The 22358-nt window shown below is 54.2% G+C and overlaps 1 protein-coding gene across 1 annotated transcript; it reads left to right on the forward strand.

Moving 5' to 3' along the window:
* The first annotated feature begins 1079 nt into the window (after positions 1 to 1079).
* Positions 1080 to 6005, forward strand: CIST1 (colon, intestine and stomach enriched 1). The gene is made up of 4 exons (XM_065917439.1): positions 1080 to 1241; positions 3827 to 4222; positions 5604 to 5755; positions 5873 to 6005. Exons 1-4 carry the CDS (start codon positions 1136 to 1138, stop codon positions 5918 to 5920), a joined length of 702 nt encoding a protein of 233 aa, XP_065773511.1. The 5' UTR covers positions 1080 to 1135; the 3' UTR covers positions 5921 to 6005.
* Positions 6006 to 22358: the final 16353 nt, after the last annotated feature.

Genomic DNA, 22358 nt, shown 5'->3' on the forward strand with positions numbered 1-22358 from the left:
GGGGGACGTCAGGGGAGGGGCCACATGGCTCTCTGGGTTTCATGAATAAAGCCCTCCACAGCCTGGGTCTTGGCCTCCTGTGCTGTGTGGGCGTCTTGGGCATGGTGTGGGGTGGAAATCTGGGGGACCTAGAACATCCTGGACCGGAGGGGTCCAAAACTTTCAACCACGCCGTTGGCACCTGGGGTCTGTGCCTGGAATCGGGACCCTAAGCCTTCCGCAGAGGTCAGCGCTGCCAGCCTGGACTCACATGTGCCATGGTATTCATCCAGGGTGAGCAGGGCAGCATCCAGTCAGTTGTGGATGGAAGCACTCCAGCCAGAAGCCATTGTCTGGGGGGCCTGACTTGGAATGGCCACCATGAGGCCCTTGTTCCTAGAAAATTCTAGAGGCTTCCAGCCACATCCTGACTTGGGGGGGGGGATGCTGGGCCAGCCCTCAAGGGGCCCCGGTCTTGGTGAGAGAGCTGGAGGCAGGTGGGATCAGGGACACGGCAGAGGGAGGGCCTGGGGGCAGCCAGAGGGGGCGGCCTGGCCAAGTGGGGTGGAATGGGGGTGAAAACATGTGCTTGGGAAAGACGCAGAGGGGCAACAGGGTGGTGGCGGCTTCCATGGAAACCAGAAGGGGCAAGGGCGTCCTGCAGAGACGTGTGTGCAAGCTAAGTCACTTGAGTCGTGTCTGACACTGTGACCCCATGGACCACCAGGCTCCTCTGCCCGTGGGATTCTCCAGGCAAAAATACTGGAGTGGGTTGCCATGCCCTCCTGCAGAGGATCTTCCCCACCCAGGGGTCGAAACTGCAGTCTCTTGCGTCTCCTGCACTGGCAGGCGGGTTCTGTACCACTAGCGCCACTTGGGAAGTCCCCTGAGGGGACAGGCAGAGCAGAAGGCTTTGGGGCCATGAACCAAGAGGGTTTGTTAGGAGATGTGGAGGGGTCCAGGTGGCGAGGGGGGGAGTCAGGAATGTCTCCCCTGGTGAACAGCGGCCCTCAGATGCCCTGCGTCCGGAGGCCCCGCCTCCGCCTCGGCCCTGAACCGTGCCGCGCGCCAACAGCAGGGGGCGCGCAGGTGTAAAGAGCGGGCACCTGGCCACACACCTGTGCGGAGCCGTCTTTCCCCCTCTCCTCACGCAAGAATGGGGAGCTCCCAGCCGCCGCCGCCGCCGCTTCTATTGCTGGCTCTGCTGCTGCTGCTGCTGCAAGCTTCTGATAGGAATTCCTCTGTTCTCGCGAACAATGCAGGTAAGAACAGGTAAGATCCGGCTTCCAGGAAGCTGGAGGGGGAAATGGCCTCGCCACACACCTGGTGTGTGGACACCTCCCTCAGGTCACACTGGTCTGCCACCGCCCCCCCCCCACCCCGCCCCAGAGCTGTGGCTCCTCCTAGAAGCAAGAACAGCCAGAGCACCAGCCCTTCCACCCCCACCCCTCACCCCAGTCCTGAGGGTGCCAGGTCTGCCACCCTAGCATTACATGAACCAGCGACAGGCTGGTGAATGCCTCCTACCCAATTTGAGGTTCCGTTCCTAATCTCAATTTCTCTTAGCCAGCCCCCAAAGGGAGAAGGGACCACGGGGATTCGGGCGGGAGAAGGGCTTACTTCCTGGTCACTGAACATCTATGGCTCCCAGGGGGAGGTTCTTGGCCCCTGACTTAATTTCTTTCTGTTTCCCTATAAGACAACTCCCGCAGTGGAGAAGAGTTGAATTTCTCGCATCCGTGCCCCCCATCCTATCCATCCCATCAAGCCTCTGACCAGCGTCCCAGCCCCAAACCTGGAATATCAGAGTGGAGGCCACCACAAATGAGACTCTCGTAGCAGACAAAAGCTTTACTCAGAAGGACCACATATCTCAGGAAACTGAGGCTCAGACAAGCCAAATTTCCCAACCTGTGCCAGACCCAGATTTAACCAACTGACTTGACTCATGCCAGCCTCCTGGTCTAGGAGTCCCTGGGCAAAGCAAAGTCCTGGCACGATCCATAGACTCAGCCCCATTTTACCTTCTGGTCGACTCTCCATCAGCTCATGAATACCCTCTCTGTGCCAGGCACCCAGCAGAGCTGATGTCCTCCACAACCTCCTCTTTCCAGTTTTCCTTAATTTGCTTTAGAAGCACAACTCCTCAGAGGTCTTGGGGTCCACCGTGGCATCCAAATCATCTTCATTTCAGCTGAAACCTCCTGTCATCTGGATTCCTCCTCAAAGAATGGTAGGAGACAGTTTGAGGCTGGACTCTTAGTCCTTGACTCCTTGGAGGTTTTGTTTTGTTTTTTAATTTATTTTTAATCGAAGGATAATTGCTTTACAATATTGGTTTCATTTCTGCCATACATCAACATGAATCAGCCATAGGTGTACATATGTCCCCTCTCTCTTGAACCTTCCTCCCACCTCCCACGCTTTCCCACCCCTCTAGGTTGTTAGAGCCCGGGTCTGAGTTCCCTGAGTCATATAGCAAATTTCCGTGGGCTGTCTGCTTTACATGTGGTAGAGTATATGCTTCCATGCTACGCTCCCCTGGAGATCATTGAAGAGCCTTCTTACTTCCCAGTCACTGTGGGCCAGACACTCTACCATTCTGAGCCTCAGTTCCCCAGCTGTAAAATGAGGATAAAGTCAGGCCAGTATACCATGTCTCCTCCTAGACTCATCTGTCATCCCCTCAGGAACTGGGAAACTGGGTAGAGAAACGGAGTCTGCATGTGGACCCAGCCTCCACGGAGCCAGGGCCGGGTGCTATTTCCTCCTTTGTGCTGCTTAGGGTGAGGCAAGCCCAAAGATCCACCCAGGGCAGAGTGGACTGGGTGTGGCAAGATATGGTTGATGAATGAACATGCAATCAGTTGAGTTTACCAACAGCCTGCAACTGGGAAGGGAGTAATTGTGGGAGGTGGCCCATGAAATCTTTACCCGCCCTCAGCCTGGACCCTGGGCTTGAAGGCAGGGAGCAGCTAGAACAGGTAGCAGAGTTTCCAGAGTCTTGTTGCTCAGTCGTGTCCAACTCTTTGTGACCCCATGAACGGCAGCATGCCAGGCTTTCCCATCCTTCACTTTCTCCTGGAGTTTGCTCAAACTCACGTTCATTGAGTCAGTGATGTCATCCAACCATCTCATCTTCTGTCGTCCCCTTCTCCTCCCGCCTTCAATCTTTCCCGATATCAGGGTCTTTTCCAATGACTCAGCTCTTGGCATCAGGTGGCCAAAGTATTGGAGCTTCAGCTACGGCATCAATCCTTCCATTGAATATCTGCTGACTGTTCTTAGAGCTCAGGCCTCAGTGCCCCCGTTAAAACCTTGAGTTTAGCCATGGGGACCTTCCAGGTACCTGGGAAAGGAGATTAGGGTCGATACTCTCTGGGAGCTCAGAGGTGGATCTCTGCTGCCCAGCATCACTGAGTATCAGACCTGCGTGAGCTCTCAGAGACTCTGACTTTCTGTGATGTCCATTTTACTTCAGATAAGGAAACTGAGTCCCAGACAGGTTGAAAGAGTTGCCCAGCATGCTACCTGGGTTGGCAGCCGTTCCCTATATCCAGAAGAGTTCTAGAGCCCTGAAGCAAGAGTCAGGAGCAGGGAAGGTCCACCCCAGACTGAAATGCTGGCTGTGGGAGCTCAGATGAGGAACTTCAGACATCAACACCTCAGTTTCCCACTGAGCACTCCCACTGTGCACTAATCCCTCCAAGTCTCCCTAAGTGGTGGGTGTTGTCTGCTGGCATACTAGGGAAAGAGGCACCCGGTGGGTTGGTGGCGTCGGGCCAGGGTTGTATATCTTTGTTCCTAATCATCTCCTTCCTATACCCCAATGGTGTTTTCTTTCCAGATGCTGCAACCACAGAGGCAGAGAGCCTGCCTTCCATATCTCTGACTTCTCCCTTCAGCTACAGCTCCTCTACTGTAGGGGAAATCCAGACCAACTTAGAGCCAGGCTCCACAGCCCATCCCAACAGCCCTAGTTCAGAGCCCACAACCTCCCCCAGCCCCTCAGATTCAGGGACAGCCTCCACCTCCCAGCCCACCTCCTCCCAGTCAGAGCCAGACACCCACCCCAGCCCTGGCTCCCCCAGTTCAGAGCTCACCGTCACCTCCCCGTCCAGTGCCCTGAGCTCTATCTCCTTGGCCACCCTGCCTTGGAGTTCCACTCACCCCAACCCCAGCACGCTACCTTCCTTTGTGTCCATGGCGACCACTGACCAGACATCCGAGACCTCTGGTTATGGTGAGTATTGGGCCATCTTGGCCTGTAGGGGGATGGAAAGATTGAAGGCAGGAGAGAAGGGGACAATAGAAGATGAGATGGTTGGATGGCATCACCACTCCAATGGACATGAGTTTGAGCAAGCGCTGGGAGCTGGCGAGGGACAGGGAAGCCTGGAGTGCTGCAGTCCGTGGGGTTGCAAAGAGTGGGACACGGCTGAGCGACTGAACAGCAAGGGGGATGGTTGGGGGTACCAAGCTGCAGTTCTGGGGTTGGCCACCAGGGGGAAGCACAGTCCTGAGAATGTGCTGGGAGGGGCCTCTTCCCCACCCGACCCCCCCACCTCCTCCCATCACCTAAGCCTCTTCAGACCTTCATTCCAAGCACATTTTATTAAGCATCTGTTGTGGGTCAAGTCCTGTGGGAAACGGTTATGTTGGAAGATAGGTTATAAGTAAATTTGTTTATAAAGAACAAAGAGCAGGATAAAGGGTCGAAATGTGAATGCAAAGGATTTGAAATTTTAAAAGACTATCGGCAGAGGTCTTAGTTTGAAGGAGGTGAAGGAGGGAACCATGCCGGGACCTAGAGGGAAACAGGACAGGCAGTGAACACAGCCTGGGCAAAGGCCCTGGGGTAGGACTGTTCCTGGGGCATCTCAGGTGCAACCAAGGAAAAGTGAGGTGGCCGAAATGGGGTGAATGGGGTACTAGTTGGGGTGGTGAGGGTGGGGAATTTGCAGAGTGTGGTTACACAGGGTCCCTGGGGTCCAACTCAAAATAATATGTTGTTTCCAAAACGTGCAAAGAGTGCAAACATGAAGTATAATAACGTTTTGCTATAAATTTAATAACATTTTGCTATAAATTTAGTAACATTTTGCTATAAATAAAAACATTTTTCTTAAAGTCACAGGATATAAAACCATCTTTACAAAGTGTCAAATTTTGCACATATCCTCCGAAACTCACTGCACTTGGGAACTGAATTTTAGGTTGAATTTTTTTTTTTTTTTTTTCACTTTGCAAGAACTCCCAAAGTGGCCAGCAATGGAGTGGGAACACAGCAAATAAAAACAAAAGCCTTGTAGACAAATATATTCAAAAGAAAAGAAAAAGAAAAACAAAAGTAAAAGGGTAAAAAAAATGTGCTTGAAAAGATAGTTATAGCAGCCACTGGAGAGGGAAGGAAGCGTTGCTTCCTAAGGAGCGACTTAAAGGCCCTGAGGGGCTTCCCTGGCTAAGACTCTATACTTCCACTGCAGGAGATGTGGGTTCGATTCTGGGAACTAAGATTCCACTTGCCTCACGGCACAGTAAAAAAAAAAACAAAAAAGGCGCTGGGGCCCTGGTGTGTCTCAGAAGCGTTCGGCGCCCTGGCTGACTCGGGGCTCCTCCTTCAGCCCCAGGTGACGCTGGGGCCCCCAAGTCGCACCGGAACCCGGGCGTGGTGGTGGCGGTGTGTCTGCTGGTGTCTGTTTTGCTCATCGGCTGTGTGATCGCCGCAGTGAGGCGCTGTCACAGCGGGGTGTCCGAGTTCCAGAAGCTGGATGAGGTATCCATGGTGGGGGAAGGCTGGACTGGGGTGGGGGGTGCCCTCTCAAGCAGGGCAGGCCCCTGCTGCAGAGACTGCTGGTGCCTGAACACCCGCTCGTGTGTGTTCCTCCATCAGGGGCTTGTGAGCCGAAGGTCGTCTTCTGCCCATCACACACTGCCGTGATCTTTGATCTTTGAAGCTGAGGGGGAGGGACTGGGATGAGGCGGGGGCATCTGGCGAGGGGCAAAGCTTGTGGGAATAAAGCCCTTATCATTCCCCTGAGGCATCCTGAGTCATGGATTCATTTGACAAACATTTTAGAGTGTCCACTATGTGCTGGGGTCACAGCGGGGACCGTTTCTGCACCCTTATGGAGCCCACAGTCTCAAGAGGGAAGGCTGACAGCAGCCAGGTAATCAAGTGATGTAATTTCAGATGGCTGAGGCCACGCAGTGGGGCTGCAGCTGGGTCCCAGGGTCCTGTGTGTCTGGGTTTGCCGAGAGGGCAGGGAGGTCTCTCTGGAAGGTGATACTGTTTTCCCTGGCCATACCGTGCAGCTTGTGGGATCTTAGTTCCCCAACCAGGGATTGAACCCAGGCCCTCAGGAGTGAGAACATGGAGTTCCTAACCATTGGACAACCAAGGAGTTCCCTGGAAGGTGATATTTGTGCTAGGATGTGAAAGAGATAAAGGGGCCGCCGTGGGGAACGCCAGGGAAGGCGTGCCTGGAAGCAGGCACAGCAAGTGCAAAGGCCCTGTGGTAGGTAGGAAAAACTTGGGGTGTTTGGGAAGCACAGAGATGAGTAAGGTCAGAGTTGGGTGAGGGAGGGATATGTGGAGCACCAGGTGGGCTGCCGGAAGGAGCATGAGTTTTAGCCAGAACACCATGGGGGCAGCAAGTGCCAGAACCCAACTTCAGGTCTTTAGGAGGGCAGATCAGCGGGGGGAGAGGCTCTGCAGGAGGCAGCAGCAGCCTGTGCAAAGGCTTGGAGACTGGACAGAGCCAGAAGCGGCAAAGAACAGGGAGTCAAAACAGTCCCCATCCCCCTGCCCCAGTCTTGTGGTCCAGTGGTTAAGAAACTGCCTCCCAGTACAGGGGATATGGGTTTGATTCCTGGCTGGGGAACTAAGATCCCACATTCCAGGGGGCAGCTAGGCCCTCATGTGGCTACTACTGAGCCTGCACATCACAACTAAGGCCTGACACAGCAAACATAAATAAGCAGTTAAGAAAACAGCCACCGCCCCCCCCCGCCCCCCCCAATCCCTCCATTATCTCAGTTCCCTTTCCCCAGGTCTGAGCCGGGGCATCCATTCTCTTCCCTCTCATTCTCAGGAGGCAAAACTGAATTCAGGGCAGGGCAGGCCTGGGGCTCGGCCCCCCCGTGGTTATGGGCTTTTCCTTCTAAGGGGAACTTCCAGGATTCTCTAGCAGCTTTGGACATGGAGGCTTCAGGCTGAGTCTTGGCCATGTCCCTTGGCCACGATTCAGGTCTGGAGTTGCCCGCTCAGGGCTGGGTTTACCGTGCAGTGAAAATGGGTGGTCAGAGAGGCTGGGGGTCAAGGTCACCCAGTACTTGGAGGTGAAGCCTGCCCAGGGGAGGGTCACGCTCTGACAATTCTTGGAGGCAGAGGGGACAGCAGGGCCTTCTGGGCAGGCGGCGGGTCTGGTGAAACATTAACTTGTGGCAGCTTGGGGGGTGGCCTTTCCCCTGGCCATAGCGCCCCCTCACCCCACAGACCCTCCTGGAGGCCCCCAGATCCTGCTGCAGCCCCAGGCCCCACTGTCTGTGAAGTGGGTGGTAACCAGAGGGCCAGAGGTCATCAATCTGCTGGGGCAGCAGAGCGTGACAAGTAACTTTCCCAGAGCCTCCAGGGACCCCCTGAAACCCCTCATGTTCCTGAAGCCACTCCTCATGGGCTCTGCTGTGAAGCCCGCATCCCAGACCCCAGGGACTGGGATAAATAAAATCCTCCCATCCTTTTCTCTTTGGAGAACAGTTGCTTTACATATCGTGCTAGTTTCCACTGTACAATGAAGCGAATCAGTTTTATGTGCACATGTATCCGCTTAGGGCTTCCCTGGTGGCTCAGATGGTAAAGAGTCTGCCTGCAGTGTGGGAGACCTGGGTTCAATCCCTGGGTCGGGAAGAACTGCTGAAGAAGGAAATGGTATCCTCTTAAGAGGGTGGCAAAGCATGAATCGGTTGGATAACATCTCTGACTCTATGGATATGAATTTGAGCTAATTCCAGGAGATGGTGAAGGACAGGGAAGCCTGGCGTGCTGCAGTCACTGGGCTCACAAAGAATCAGACACGACTCAGTGACTGAACAACAAATACATATCTCCCGTCCCTCCGGGACGTCCCTCCCACTCTGCCTCGCCACCCCTCACAGAGCACCGAGCCGACCCCCTGTGCGTTACAGCATCTTCCCGCTGATTACCTGTTTAACACACGGTAGTGTGTATATGCCAACCCTAATCTCCTAATCCGCCCCACCTTCCCCAAATCCTCCATTCTGACCTCAAAATTGCGCTTCCCTCTGCCTCTCTGTCTCCCTTCTCTCTTTCTTTGTCTCCGTCTTTCTCTTTCCCACTCTCTCTCTCTGGGTCTGCCCTCCTCTCTCTGGCTCCCTCCCTCTCTCGTAAGCAAACACAAGAACCATAACTTAACGCCTGCCCACTCCGGGCTCACCCCACCCCTCTGTCTCCCCCCACAAACACAGATGTTCAACACTCCTGTCCACTCTGTCTCACAACATCTCCGTGGCACTTTCACACCTTCCTGGTCTCCCTGCCCGCCTCTCCCGGCTGGGTCCTGAGGGTAGCACGTGGGTGTGGGTGTGTCCTGCTCAGGGCTGGCGCTCAGACAGTCGAGGGGCTCCACCAGGGGCGGAGTGGGCAGGCTTAGTCCTCCCTGCCCCCACTTCCTGCTGGGTCACAGGACTCAGCGGTGGCAGTGAGCTCAGACCTACCCAGGCCTCTCAGAGCTCGTGTGAGTTTGAGGGGTTCCCAAGTGGTGGGCTGGAGTCCCTGAACTGTCCAGAGCTGGGCTGGGAGCTAAATGGACAGCCCGTGGGGCCGGGGGACTTCTTCCTGAGGGTCCTGATGCTCCACGGCTGCTGACTCCGGGAGGGAGTCGGGAGGGGCTTGGGGAGTATGTGTGGGGGCCGGACCCGCTGCCCCTGGACAGAGGCCCCTGAGGAAGGCCAGGCGGCCGTCCCACACTGGTGCCAGAGGCCTGGCCCGGGCTTCTGTGATTGAGTGTCTGCCAGGAGAGGGTGCAGGGTGTGGGAGCGGGCTCCCTGTCTAGGGGAGTCTCGCTGGGGAATAGCCGGGCTCCCGGAGCCCAGAGATCTCACGTTCACCTCCCCAGGTTCAGAGACGCCTCAGGCTTCCATGAGGCAGAGCAGAACGGCGCTCGCCTTCTCGCTAAGCAAGCTGAGCAGTAGCGGTGGGGCTGTGGCTGAAGTGGGGTGGTCTTGTTTGTGCCGTGGGGGCGGGGGTCCCAGCACTTAGGAACACCCAGAGCAGCCTGAGGACCCGCTTGCATGTGAGGAGACCGAAACCATGAGACGCCGCGAGGAGGCTGCTTGCTCCAAGGACCCAGCCCCCAGCTGCAGCCATTGCTTTAGGGGCAGGGGACCAGTGGAGGGGCTGAGGGGAGGGAAGGCAGTAGGGTCCCCTCGGGTCTGGATACAAGGTTTGCCCAAGGAAAGGGGGTCTGGGTGTCCTCTGTCCAGGGTGAGGAGAGTGTGAAGCCTCTCGCACTTCCTTTTTTTACAGGGCAGGGAAACTGAGGCAGGAGTAAAAGACAGTAGTGAGTGAGGAACTGGGGAGGGGCTGGGCTTGAATCCCAGGCTGATGCCCGAGCGGCTGGTAAGCTCTCTGGGACACCCACACCCTGTGAGCATGCGTGCTAAATCAGTCGAGTCCACCTCTGTGCGACCCCATGGACAGTAGCCTGCCAGGCTCCTCAGTCCATGGGATTCTCCAGGCCAGAGTCCTAGAGTGGGTTGCCATGCCCTCCTCCAGGGGATCTTCATATTCCAGGGGAATCTTCCTGACCCAGGAATTGAACCTGTGTCTTTACATCTCCTGCAATGGCAGGTGGGTTCTTTACCACCACCTGGGAAGGCCCTGGGACTCTATATATGCTTGTGTTTAAAATTTTTAAAAACGCTAAAATTGTGTGGCTGGAGAGAAGTCAGTATGAGGTGGCCCCAGCAGCAAGCAAGGTCCCACATACCTTACCTCACTTAGCCATGCCCCAGCTTCTAGCAGGTGGAGGAGAAAGATAAAGGGGGCGCCAGCTTACAGATGAGAAAACTGAGGCACAGAGAGGTTCTCTCCCCCTTAAGCTGAGTGGCCGAGTGAGTTTGAACCTGAGTCTTCGGGACCCTTTTCTGTGCTCTGAACCGCTGTCAACTGAGATGAATCCCCAACTGCTCCAACGGCCCAGGACACTCCCTGGCTGCCCTCTCTATTGTGTGATCAGGCAGCCCTGGTGAACCCCAGCAACCAGCTCCCTATCCAAATTTCACCTTCCTTCTCTTTAAAGTGGGGATCTTTGACATTCCCTGAAACCGTCTTTTACAGCATCAGGCATTCCACTTGCACGTGGAGTGCCTCCTGCCCTGGGCCTGGGGACTCACAGGGTGGGCAGACAGACCTTAAACCAAGAAAAAGGACAACCTCCGAAGGTGGGTGAATGTGAGTGAGTCTTCCCAGATTGGGCAGGGAGGGTTTCTCTGAGGAGGTGACCTTTGAGCTGAAGAATGGATGTAAAGAAGGAGCCAGGCATGGGGAGAGTTGGGGGCAGGGCATTTCCTACAGAGGGCACAGCCTGTGCAAAGGCCCTGAGGCAGGTTTAAAGGAGCAGCCGCGACAAGGCTGATGGTGCTGGGGCAGGCAGAGTGAGGGGAGAAGGAGGAAGGTGAGAGGCAGTGGTGGGCAGGGCATGTGGGCCCTCTGGGGCCATGGTGAGGGGTGTGGGTTGTGATCTAGGGGTGCTGGGAGCCACAGGAGGGTCAGGAGTAAGCAAGGAACAGATTGGAGGCCAGTCTTAGAGGCAAGACTGGCAGCCAGAGCTAGGGCATATCAGGATTTCAGAGACAAGAGACATGCACAAACCAAGCCAGCTTCTCAGCCTCTCTGCAATCTCTTCCCCACCTCCACCCACCCCCACTTCCTCCGCTAGGCTTTCTGTCCCCACTCCAGCCTCTCAATGAGGAAAGCAATTAGTCTGGAGTGGCCGGTTGATTAATCTGCATCCGAGAGGCCCAGAGGACTCTCCCCTCCCCAACCTGCAGCTCTGAGCATTCCTCCCTTCCGCCACCCTCACCCTACCCTCAGCTGGATGAGGGGGAAGCGGTCAGGCTGGATCCTGGGAGTCGGAGCTTTGCTGAAGTGCCGGACCAGCCGGGAGATTTCAGCGAGCAACACGGCGCGTTCCTTTAGGCTAAGAAATAAAGACACAGAACAGATGGGGTCGAGAGGATCGCTGCAGTCAGCGATGATTCTTTATTTCTCAGGGTTACATTTATACTAAACCAAGAAGAAAATCTTAAGAAGAGAAAATATTTTTCCATAAACATCACTTTGAGATAACAATCACCAGAACTCTCTGATAATGTCAAGGGTTAAGAAGGGCATCCCGTTTATCTTAAGGGTGGTCGTGAAACGCTTATCTATCTGCATCATGTGTGCATTCAAGGCTTACTAGTGTTCTGATTAACTTTGGGTTCCAGGAGAGGGGTGGCGGGACAGAGAGCTATGTCCTTGAACAGACCCTTGATAATTAATCAAGGCAGCTCCCAGAGTCAGCTCTTTCAAGCCGCTCCCCGCACTGAAGGACCAGCCACCCCACCCACTGCAGGGCTACCGGCTTCTCCCTACAGGGCCTGGCTTGTCTCTTTCACCCCCAAACCAGCCATCTCCCCACCCCAACGAGCCCAGATCCAAACTTCAAGCTGCCTCCTCTGGTTTCTCCTGGGAGTCATGTGACGCCCAAATGGAACCTGAGTTCACCAGCTCTTTGGTGCTTCCTCCCAGACCTTCTCCATCTAGGTCATGGATGCCCCACCCACCCAGAGAACTGTCTGACTAGTCACCCATCGAAATCATGAGTTACCTTTGAATCCCCTTGAACAGCCTATAGCTATGGCCTGCCTCTCAACCACCAAAACATGTCCCAAATCCACTCATGGGCCCCAGGCTGGCGCACGTACCCCCCACCCCCAGATGCTGCCCCAGCCTCTATGCTCCCCCAATGGTCCCTGCCCGCTGGCAGGCACAGAGGCTCCTTAAAATCATAAAGGGAAGGACTTCCCTGGTAGTTCAGTGGATAAGACTCTGAGTTCTTAATTCAGGGGGCCCAGGTTCAATCCATGGTCAGGAAACCAGATCCCAAATGTCACAATTGAGACCTGGCTCAGCCTAAATAAATAATTAAAATATGTGCTTTTTAAAAACTCATAAAGCAAGTGGTGTGTCTTGAGAGCTCCCAATCCACACCCAGAAGCAACACCCAACTCATCACCCCACCCCTGAGGCCCCACATCAATTTCCCACCTACTCACCTCCTCTCACTCCATTCCCGCCTCCTCTCACTGTTCATCTAACGGGCCAGCTTGACCCCACCTCAGGGCCTTTGCATGTTCTCTTCCCTCTGCCTGGTATGCTACTTCCCTAGCTCTCCCCTGGCCAGCTCCTTTTCCTCTTTTCAGTCTCAGCTCGAAGTCCTCTCCTCCAAAGATCCTCAATTACGTCTGAACAACATTAATGGCCCCTCCCCAATCACACTCCCAGTCCCTGCCATGGTTTCCTTTTCTTCCTAGCACCATAAAACTGTCTTTTTGTATTCAATGAAGAAACAAATGAACATAAATGTGGGCAAGTGATTTTCCCATCTGGAAATCAGTTTCCTGAAGAAGAGGCAGCTGACGTCTCCATGGGCCCCCCATCCTGGGAGGAGCCCACTGTTTCCATGCTCCCCACCTTCAGCTTTCCCTGCACATCCTCCAGCTTCCAGGCATCCTCCCTGGGGAACCCAGGATGGAACACTTTGGTTTCTGCACTAGAGTTCAGATGCCCCTGGGAGAGAGGGATGACGTGTGTGTGTGGGAACAGTCAGGTGCTCCACATCCTAGGAGGATCAGATTCGTGCAAAGAGCTGAAGGGAGAGTGGAGAGTTGAGCCGCCTCCAGCTGCATGACCCTCAGCAGTTCATTTACTCTCTGAGCTTTAACATCCTCCTCTGGGACATGGGAATAAGAGGGACCACCTCGCAAGGAAGGAAGTGAACCTAGGAGAGGTTCAACTGATGTCCCCTTCTCCTACCTTCTTCCCCATCCCCCTTTGCCCTGGCTCTGGTCCAGTTTAGCTCTCTGGTCTTGGCCTTCAGGGCTTCCCCGGTGGCTCAGTGGTAAGTATCTTTTTGCAATGCATGAGCCACAGGAGATGCTGGTTTGATCCCTGGGTTGGGAAGATCCCCTGGAGAAGGAAATGACAACCCGTTCCAGTATTCTTGCCTGGAGAATCCATGGACAGAGAAGCCTGGTGGGATACAGTCCATAGGGTTGCAAAGAGTTGGACACAAGACTCAAGTGACTTAGTATGCACGCACACCTGGATCTCAGTTTCCCTATCTGAATATTGAGTCTGATGGTGGGGACACACTCACTTGTGTGGTGCAGGGACAGAGCAGGAGGAGGCTGGTTCTGAGCTCTGCCTGCCTCTCCCAAGTTCTCATCTGTGCCTTTGGCTTCTACTCCTATCCCCACGGCCGTGGGTTCCAGTATTGATGCTACTTCCTGGGGTCAGCACTGCAGACAGTTCCCAGCCTATGGCTGGCATATGCCTGCTGGACGATTCTGTTTACCCAGAGCACGTTTGCAAACACTATCTCATTTAATTTTTCCTGTTCAGTCCTTCCAACAAGAAACCTTAGAATCCAGAATCTCATCTCCACCATTTCCTTACCACCTGCAACCTTGGGCAAGTTACTTAACCTCTGAGCCTCAGTTTTCTTGTTTGTACAATGAGGATAATTGTACAAAATGGTCTCATTGTGTTCTTGTGAGCTGATCCATGAGGGATCCTTAGAACACGACATATGTGGAATGAGTGTGTAAGAAAGAGTAGCTATTGGGACTGTCATTATTCACTTGTTTATTTACTGCATGTCTTACCTTTATATTTTAATAATAATAAGACATGCTAGAATACCATTACAGAGCATATTGTTATAATAAATAGTGATATATATATATAATGGTATAAACAATAAATATACTGTATATGAACTGATTGATAAAAAATATTTTTTCAGTGTCTACTGTGGGCCAGGCACTATTCATATCCTGCAAGGTTTGAGATTCACATCCCCATTTCATTGGTGGGGTAACTGAGGCTGAGAGAAGGAAATTCACTGAGGGGAAAAGGACTGAGATACAACTCTCTGCATCAGTCCAGAAATCTGGACTGACAGAATGTCATTTCCTGGAAGAATGTTTTCTGGAAGAAACAGAATGTGCAAAATCTTGGAGTCAAGGGGATCAGGTGCATGAGCTGAACGTAGATCAGTGTGGCTGGAAGGTGGAAGGGGAGCCTGGAGAGATGGGCAGGGGCTTGGCCACACAAGACCTGGTGAAGATATCTCAGAGGTTTCTTGTCCCCAGGGTTCCAGAGAGCTCCCATGCCTGGGAACTTGCTCATGTTTTGCTGCTGTCTCCCCAACCAGTCCGGGAGCTGGCTGATTCTGGCTCGGCCCCCATGAGTCCCTTTGGCAATGGTGTCATCCGGATATGCTTCTCAGGGACCCCATTGCCGCCACCAGTGTCAAGCCGCCTCAGGACCACTGCAGACGTGGAGCCCAGAGCCTGTGTGGTGTTCAACATCGAGGCTGGAGGGAACTAACAAAGTCACGGCTTGGCCCCAGGCAGGTCAGGAGGCTTGTGGGGACCAAGGGGGGCTGTCCCAGGAGAAAGAGAGTGCCTTGTCTAGCTGGACCTTTCTTTAACTTGTTCAACAAGCATTTATTAAGCACCTACTGTGTGCCAGACCTCATACTGGGAATATAGCCATGGGCATATAGGTGTTCACAGGATGATGGTGGAGATAGACTCATGCTAACTGGAGAGATCAGGGTGATAAGGGAGCCCAGAGGAGGCTTCCAACCCAGCACTGTGGGGGGGGGGGGGTTGAGGAAGGAATGCTAGGAAGAAGTGGTATCTAAGCTTAGCCTAAAGGATGAAGAGAGGTCAGCCAGGAGGAGTACAGAGAGTGATGGTCTAGTTGCTAAGTCATATCCCACTCTTGCAGCTCCATGGACTGTACCCTGCCAGGCTCCTCTGTACATGGGATTTTCCAGTAAAAATACTGGAGTGGGTTGCCATTCCCTTCTCCAGGGGATCTTCCCAACCCAGGGATTAAACCCAGGTCTCCTTCATTGCAAGCAGATTCTTTACCGACTGAGCCAGAAGTGTGTGCCAATTAGAAGAAACAGAATGCATGGAGTCTTGGACTCAAGAGGATCAGCTGCATGAGTTGAACATAGACCAGTGTGGCTGGAAGATAGGAGGGGTGCCTGGAGAGCTGGGCAGGGGCTTTACCACACAAGATCTCATGGGGTACAAGGGGGAGCCATGGGTGGGTTTTCAAGGGAGTGAGTTGATCAGATTGACATTTTTAAAAAAATTCCCTGTGGCTACTGTAGGGAGCACTGTCAAAAGCAGAAGTGAAAATAACAGGAGCCCAATTAAGACACCTTGGCAGTTCTAGGCAGTAGATAGTGGTGCCTGGACCATGGTGGGAGCCCTTGGCTGGAGAGAAATGGGCAGATCCAGAAGTTATTTATAAAATAGACACACCAGGCTTTGGTGGGCACCAGCAGTGGGTAGAGAGAGGGGGTCTGGTGTGGACAGCCCTGGTCTTTGACCCTTCACATGTGACACTCCTTTTCATCCTTGTAACAAAGCCAAGAGATGGGAACACCATCATTATCCCCATTTTCTGGAACAGAAACAGCTTTGGGGAGGGAAAGCAAGAGCCAGCCAGTGCCAGAACCCACATCCCCCACCACTGGACCAAGTTGTCTCCCATTATCAGCTTTGGAGGCCAGGGGACTGAGCCAGATGTAATGGACAGAGAGGAGCAATTTGCTTGGCACCACCCAGCAAGACATGGTAGTATTGTAGCTGGGGCTCATTCTGTCTGATTCCCCGGTACAAGCATTTTCCATTCTTCCCACTCGAGGACACAACTAGGGCAGATGATAGACAGTCTTCATGGGAAATATCCTTGAGATGTCCTTGTGAGCTCTCTGAAAAGATCGGAGCTCTTCCTACCCCCAAATCTGTTGCAACAAACGGTCCCAAATACCTCTCTGCCTCAGCCCACACCCACCCTCTTACACCCGCTCTTGTCCATGTCTACTTCTGCTAACTGTGATAGAAAATATGCTTGCCCTCCCTTTGCCACTTCCCAGAAAATTATCCCTGGGATTAGAGTGCCTGGTGGGCAGGGCCTTGAGTTTCTAGAACTAGGGAAGGGAGGGGCAGGCCTGAGATTTGAGAGCAGGAGTTGTGGCTGTAAGGAGGGGCCCAGGGCGTCAAGGGGCAAATGAGATCCTGCCATTTCCGCTGAGGGTCTGGGCGTCAGTGTGGTTATAAAAGAGTGCCCCTCTCTACCCACCCCAGCCAGAGGCAGCTTCTTGTGTGCGCACCCCAGGCATTGGAGCACCCTTCCATAGCCCTTCCCCATTTCTCTTTACTTCTCCGATTCCTGCCCAGCATGTATGGGGCTTTTAAGATCCCAAAGAGATCAGAGACCTCTGAAGACCAGAGCCCTTGATTCTGCTTCCAGACACCTCTTTGCTACAGTCACAGGGGAAGGCTGAAGACCCACTACTGCTTTCAGCATTTCCTGGGCCATCAACACCCTGGTCTGGAGGTCTTCCTGAAACCCTGTCTGTCTTCCTGCACCGCCTTCAGAACCGACAGGTCGCGGACAGCTCCTCTCTGTCTCTGCCATTCGGAGCTGCTGAATCTACTACACTTTCAGCAGGATCAATGCTTCGGTGCTGGGGGTTTCCAGAGACTCTGTTTCCCTGCTCTCTGTTTGGCTGAAAACGGAAGGACAATTTCTGTCTTCGCTCCAAGTCCATGTCTTGAACCTATTTCGTTCAGCTTTAGAGGGGACGACAGACCATTCTTGGCGCAGGGGTCCTCCCCAGCCTCTTTCTCCAACCCCCACCCTCAAGTTCTTTCTGCCCTGCTATCTATCCTTCAGCACCACCTCAGTGAGGACAGCTCCTCGGGATCAGCCCCACCTTGAGCCCCTGTTGCTACCTTTTCCTGCCTCAGCACCTTCAGCGCGGACAGCTCCTCGCTGTCGTCTCCACTCTCGGCTCTGGCCGGGACTTCGGCTCAGACGCTCTTCCCTCCCGGGGACGGCTCTCGCGCCCTGCTCTCCGCTTGCTCCCCAGTTCTGGCGCATGGAGACCCCGAGGGTCCAAGAAGGGCTAGAGGCATCCCGCGAGTTGAACCGCGCTCGCAGCCGCCAAGGCATAGCCAGGGCCCCGAAGCACCTGTGGCGGCAGCCCCGGCGCCCCATCCGCATCCAGCAGCGCTTCCACTCAGACCCGGACAAGTCTGTGGGCCGCAGGGAGCGGGACTTGAGCCTGCGGCCGGCCCTCGAGAAGTCGCGGCGCTCCTGGCCCACCTCCTTCCGCAGGCGGTAGGTGGGCGGGGGCAGGGCCCTCCCGCGGAGCGGGGGAGGGCGCGCAGGGCCTGGCGGGAGCAGGGGAGGGTCTTTGCTTTTCCAGCCTGGGGGCTGCGGCCGGAAAAGCAGCCGGTGGCTTTAGAGGAAAAGGCTGTTTTGCGCGGGGGTGGAGCTGGGGGGCGGTGGTGTCATGACTGCTTATGGTGTGTGTGACCCCGTGCTGCTGCAGCCGAGGATGTGTGGGTCTGAGCAGTTACGAATCAATGTGTGCTCCGAGCTGTTGTCCACAGCTGGCTGGGTCTCTGGGTGGCGGGGTGTGTTCGGGTGTGTGTATACCAGCTAATTATGCGCTTGTATACCAGTTATGTGCCTGCTTGAGTGTTTCCCCTTGTGTTCGTGTGTGTTAGCGGCTGGGTGTGTCCTCGCTGTGATCCAGTTGGGTGTCTAGGGTCCTCCAGACCCTGGATTGTCCTCGGGTGTTTGTGGCATTCGTGGTCACAGAAAACATTTGAGGGGAGCTTGGGCTAGATATACTAGAGGACCAGGGTCAGCTGTCTGCTGTGCTGGGGGGGAGGAGCCTCCTCTGTTGCATATCCTGCCACACACATACACACACACACTCCCCCGTGCGCACGCGCGCGCACACACACACACACACACACACACACATCCCCTGCTGTCAGAGGGAAGCCTCTTGGGGAGCCTGAGCACAAGATATTTCTTCCAATGTGAGAATGAGGAGGAGAAGAGGGGAGTAGAGATGTGTGGGGGGCTGCTCCTGATTCATATAAATTGAGAGAGGTGGCAGAATTAGACAAAGGCAGAAGAGAAGCACAGAGAAACAGGGGCCTTGGGGGGCCAGAGAGGTCTCAGCACCACCAAGGAGCAGGATCCGGGAGTCCCAGGCCCTCCTTGGATAGGTGTGTGTGTATGTGTGTGAGTGTGTGTGCTTACACCTGTCAGACTCTTTGCAGCCCCCTGGACTACATGTGGCCACCAGGCTCCTCTGTCCGTGGGATTTCATAGGCAAGAATACTGGAGCGAGTTGCCCTTTCCTTCTCCAGGGGATCTTCCCCACCCAGGGATTGAACTTGCGTCTTCTGTATCTCCTACATTGGCAGGCTGATTCTTTACTACTGTGCCATTTGGGAAGCCCTTGGATGGGAGGGGGAGCTAAATCAGGCCAGACCTAGAGCTCTGGGTTTGAGGGCAGGCTAGGTGACCTTGAATGAGTCATTTTCTTCTCTAGCATGCGTGCTTACTCGTTCAGTCATATCTGATTCTTTGTGTCCCTATGGACTGTAGCCTGCCAGGCTCCTCTGTCCATGGAATTTTTCAGGCAAGAGTACTGGAGTGGGTTACCATTTCCTCCTCCAGGGGATCTTCCCAAACCAGTGATCAAACCCATGTCTCCTGTGTCTCCTGCATTGCAGGTGGATTCCTTACCTGCTGAGCTACTGGGGAAGCCCTTCCTCTCTGGGCTTTTCTCCTATTAATACTTCGGTCCACGGACCTCCCAGGGTTACTGACTTCTTGGTCAACAAGCCTGGCCTAACACCACAGGCTGGCCCTCCAGCAGCCTGGTTGGTGTTTGGGGCAGCTGGGCCCACAGCCGGCAGGGTTGGCACTTTCCCAGGTGACCCAGCAGGGCCCTTGCCCCCACCCTCCAACCCCTCAGTTCCTCCTCCCTTCCCTCCCGGTGACTCACGATTTTCCATCTTCCAGAGAGAACAAACAGAAACTAGGTTTGGGCCCCTCTAGGGGGAGAACCCCGCGGCCCTGGAAGGCAGGAGTGGTGGGCTGTGTTCCTGTGTGTGTGTGTGTCCTGCCTGTGCGTATATGTCCACCGTGGTGGGAGAGGCTCAGCCCTGGGGAAGCTAGGTTCACGGCCGGAGCTCTGCACGCTTCCAAGCGAGCGGTGGTGCTTCCCTGAGTCTCGCTGTCATCACTGAAACGTAAACACAAAAACTCACAGGTTTTGAATTTCGTCAAGCACATTCTGTGCCAGAGCATAGTCCTCAGCTGTGGCTGCCTCCCCACCACCCCAGGTGGGTCACATAAGTCTGGGAGGGTCTGAGTATCTTGTTCAGCAAACATTTATTTAGCAGCTATTGTGTGCCACACCCTGGACTGGGGACACAGCCCAAGGGCAAGTAAGTGCTCACAGGCAAATGGTAGAGGCAGACATACCAGCTGGAGACCATACAGGGTGATCTCTACTGTGATGGAATGAGATCAGGGTGCCGTAGGGCCCAGAGGAGGCTTCTGACCCAGCAGCTGGGGCCAGGAGGTGAGGAAGGACTGCTTGGAAGAAGTGACATCTAAGCTTAGCCTGAAGGATAAAGTGAAGTCCATTGAGGAGTGTAGGGAAGGGTATGCCAAGGAGAAGGAACAGAAAGTGCAAAGCCTCAGACTCAAGAAGATCAGATGTGTGAGGAGCCGGACACAGGTCAATGTGGCTGGAGGGTGGGAGGGGAGGTTCTCTAATCATTTCTCAAGCATTTACTGAGTACCTACTAAGTGCTGGCCACGGAGGGCAAAATGGGGAACGAGGGAGACCTGGTCCTTCCCTCAAGGGACTGCTGGGTGAAAGTGAAAGTCGCTCAGTCGTGTCCGGCTCTTTGCGACTCCATGGACTGTAGCCCACAGGCTCCTCTGTCCGTGGGATTCTCCAGGCAAGAAAACTGGAGTGGGTGGCCTATCCCTTCTTAGGGGGATCTTCCCGACCCAGGGATTGAACCAAGGACTCCAGCATTGCAAGTGGATTCTTTACCAGCTGAGCTACCTGGGAAGCTTTGGTGAGTGAGGCAGACACAGATCAAATAATCAGGACATTACATAAGAAAGTGTACCAATAAGAGGAGGGTGCTCTGAAGATATTCATTTATTTAGCTGGTCAGGGAGGGCTTCTTGCAGAGGGCAGTGCTTCAACTGTGACCTAAAAAACAAAAAAGTTAGCAGGGGAAGAGGCTTCTGGAGAGGGCATGGGATAGGAATGAGCCTGGATGCTTCCAAGAAAACAGCAAGGAGCGGGAGATAATGAGCCTGGAGCAGAGTGAGCCAAGAGGAAAAGGCTGGGGAGAAGACAGGAGGGGTTAGGCTACACAAAGCCTCCAGGGAGGTGTGGATTCAGAAGTGCGGACAATGGGAAGCCACGGGAGGATCTGGAGCAGAGGAGAGTGAGCTCTCACCCCTGTGAGCACCTGCACGTGGGACTCAGCCTCCACTCTCCTCTCGCTCTAGATTCTTCAGGGAGACTTGGGCCAGTCATCTCTCCTCCCCAGACCCAGGTGTATTTGTTCGGAAAACGGGGTAACAGCACCCACCTCCTGTCTCACTAGGGCCACCTAGTGGCAGAGGAGATAAGTGCTTGCCCAAGGAAGAGGCTCACTCAAACAGGGGAAATGGAGACATTGATGTGTTAAGGGCGCTAGAGACTGCAGGTCACTTCCCTAGGTCACATAGCGTACAGTGACAGAGTTAGGCTGAGACAAAGTCATGTCAGCACTTCCTTTGGCCTCTGCCCTCCCGGGTGAAGCTTGGAGTCCCCCAGGGTCAGGCAGGCCAGGCTTTGAATGCTGAGTCTTGGCTCTGCAGCTATTTCTCCACCCAAAAAGCAACTGATAACAGTAAAAGCATTGCTGTTAAAATTGGTCATAAAATATTTAAAGCTGAATCTATTAATGAAACATTAACACTAAAATTATCGATAAAGCATTTAATGTCAGAGTAGCATCTGGGACTACACAGGGGATGGTGCTCAGTTCAGTTCAGCTGCTCAGTCGTGTCCAGCTCTTTGCGACCCCATGGACTGCAGCACGTGAGGGTTCCCTGTCCATCACCAAGTCCCGGAGCTTACTCAAACTCAGGGGACGGAGCTAGTTAAGCATTAAGTTGGGAGAGGCTGGGGAGCCTGCCAACCCAGGCTTGAGTGACTTCAGGCAGTAAGCACCCTTCTCTGTGCCTCAATTTCCCCATCTACAAAATGGGAATACTAGCCCCGCTTTATAGAGCTGATCTGAAAATCAAATGACTTTTACAAGCACAGCCCTTGGCTCAGCACCAGAAGAGCAAGAAATGCTCAGTTATACCCATGTGTTTAGTCTTCACCTTCTATTCTGTGACTTCAAGAAAGGGACTGAATTTCTCTGTGCCTCAGTGTCTCCTTGGGGCCATGAGAGCATCCTGAGCCCCTCCCACAGGGCTGCGGGTGGTGTCAAGCCGCCTTGGCCCCAACCCCAGTCTCTCCACTAGGCTGAGCCCGGCGGCCTTTATCCCCTGGGGACCAGCTATAATTAGGTCCAGTCACAGCAGCTACAGATGGTATTTTTGTCTTGGGGACAGAGAGTCTGATTCCCACCAGGTGTCTGGTTGCAGGGCCCTGGGGACAGAAGGGGGTTCCTGGCCAGACCCTTAAGACTCCCTGTCCTCCTGGGCCCCAGCAGGACACCTCTGTGAGCCTCCAGTTTCTCATCTAAACAAGAGAGACCACAGTATGATTGAGATGTCAGGGGAGGGTCAGGGTCTCCCCACTGAAGCCCGATCTCCTGAAATAATATCTCACATCCCCCCAGGACTGCCAGAAACTTGTGTGGCATTTGTCTGGGGACCCCCAAACTGGTGAAGTGCCCTGGAGCAAGGCTCAGGCAGAGGGTTGTTATCACACAGCAGGACACAGTCAAGTCCAGAGCTCCTGTGGGGCCTCGGCTAGGAGGTCCAGCCTCCATGCACTTGGGGACTGCTGTCACCAGCAGGTGGGTGTTCTGGGTCTCACCTCCAAGCATTCTCACCTCCAAGCACCTCTAAGACACTCTCTGAGACTTGGTTTCGTTTTCTGAAGAATGAAGCAGGGCCACCTGACCCCAGCAATCTGAGGGTAGGCCAGTTGGTACAG

Source organism: Muntiacus reevesi, chromosome 1 (genome assembly GCF_963930625.1).
Source record: "Muntiacus reevesi chromosome 1, mMunRee1.1, whole genome shotgun sequence".
NCBI lineage: Eukaryota > Metazoa > Chordata > Mammalia > Artiodactyla > Cervidae > Muntiacus > Muntiacus reevesi.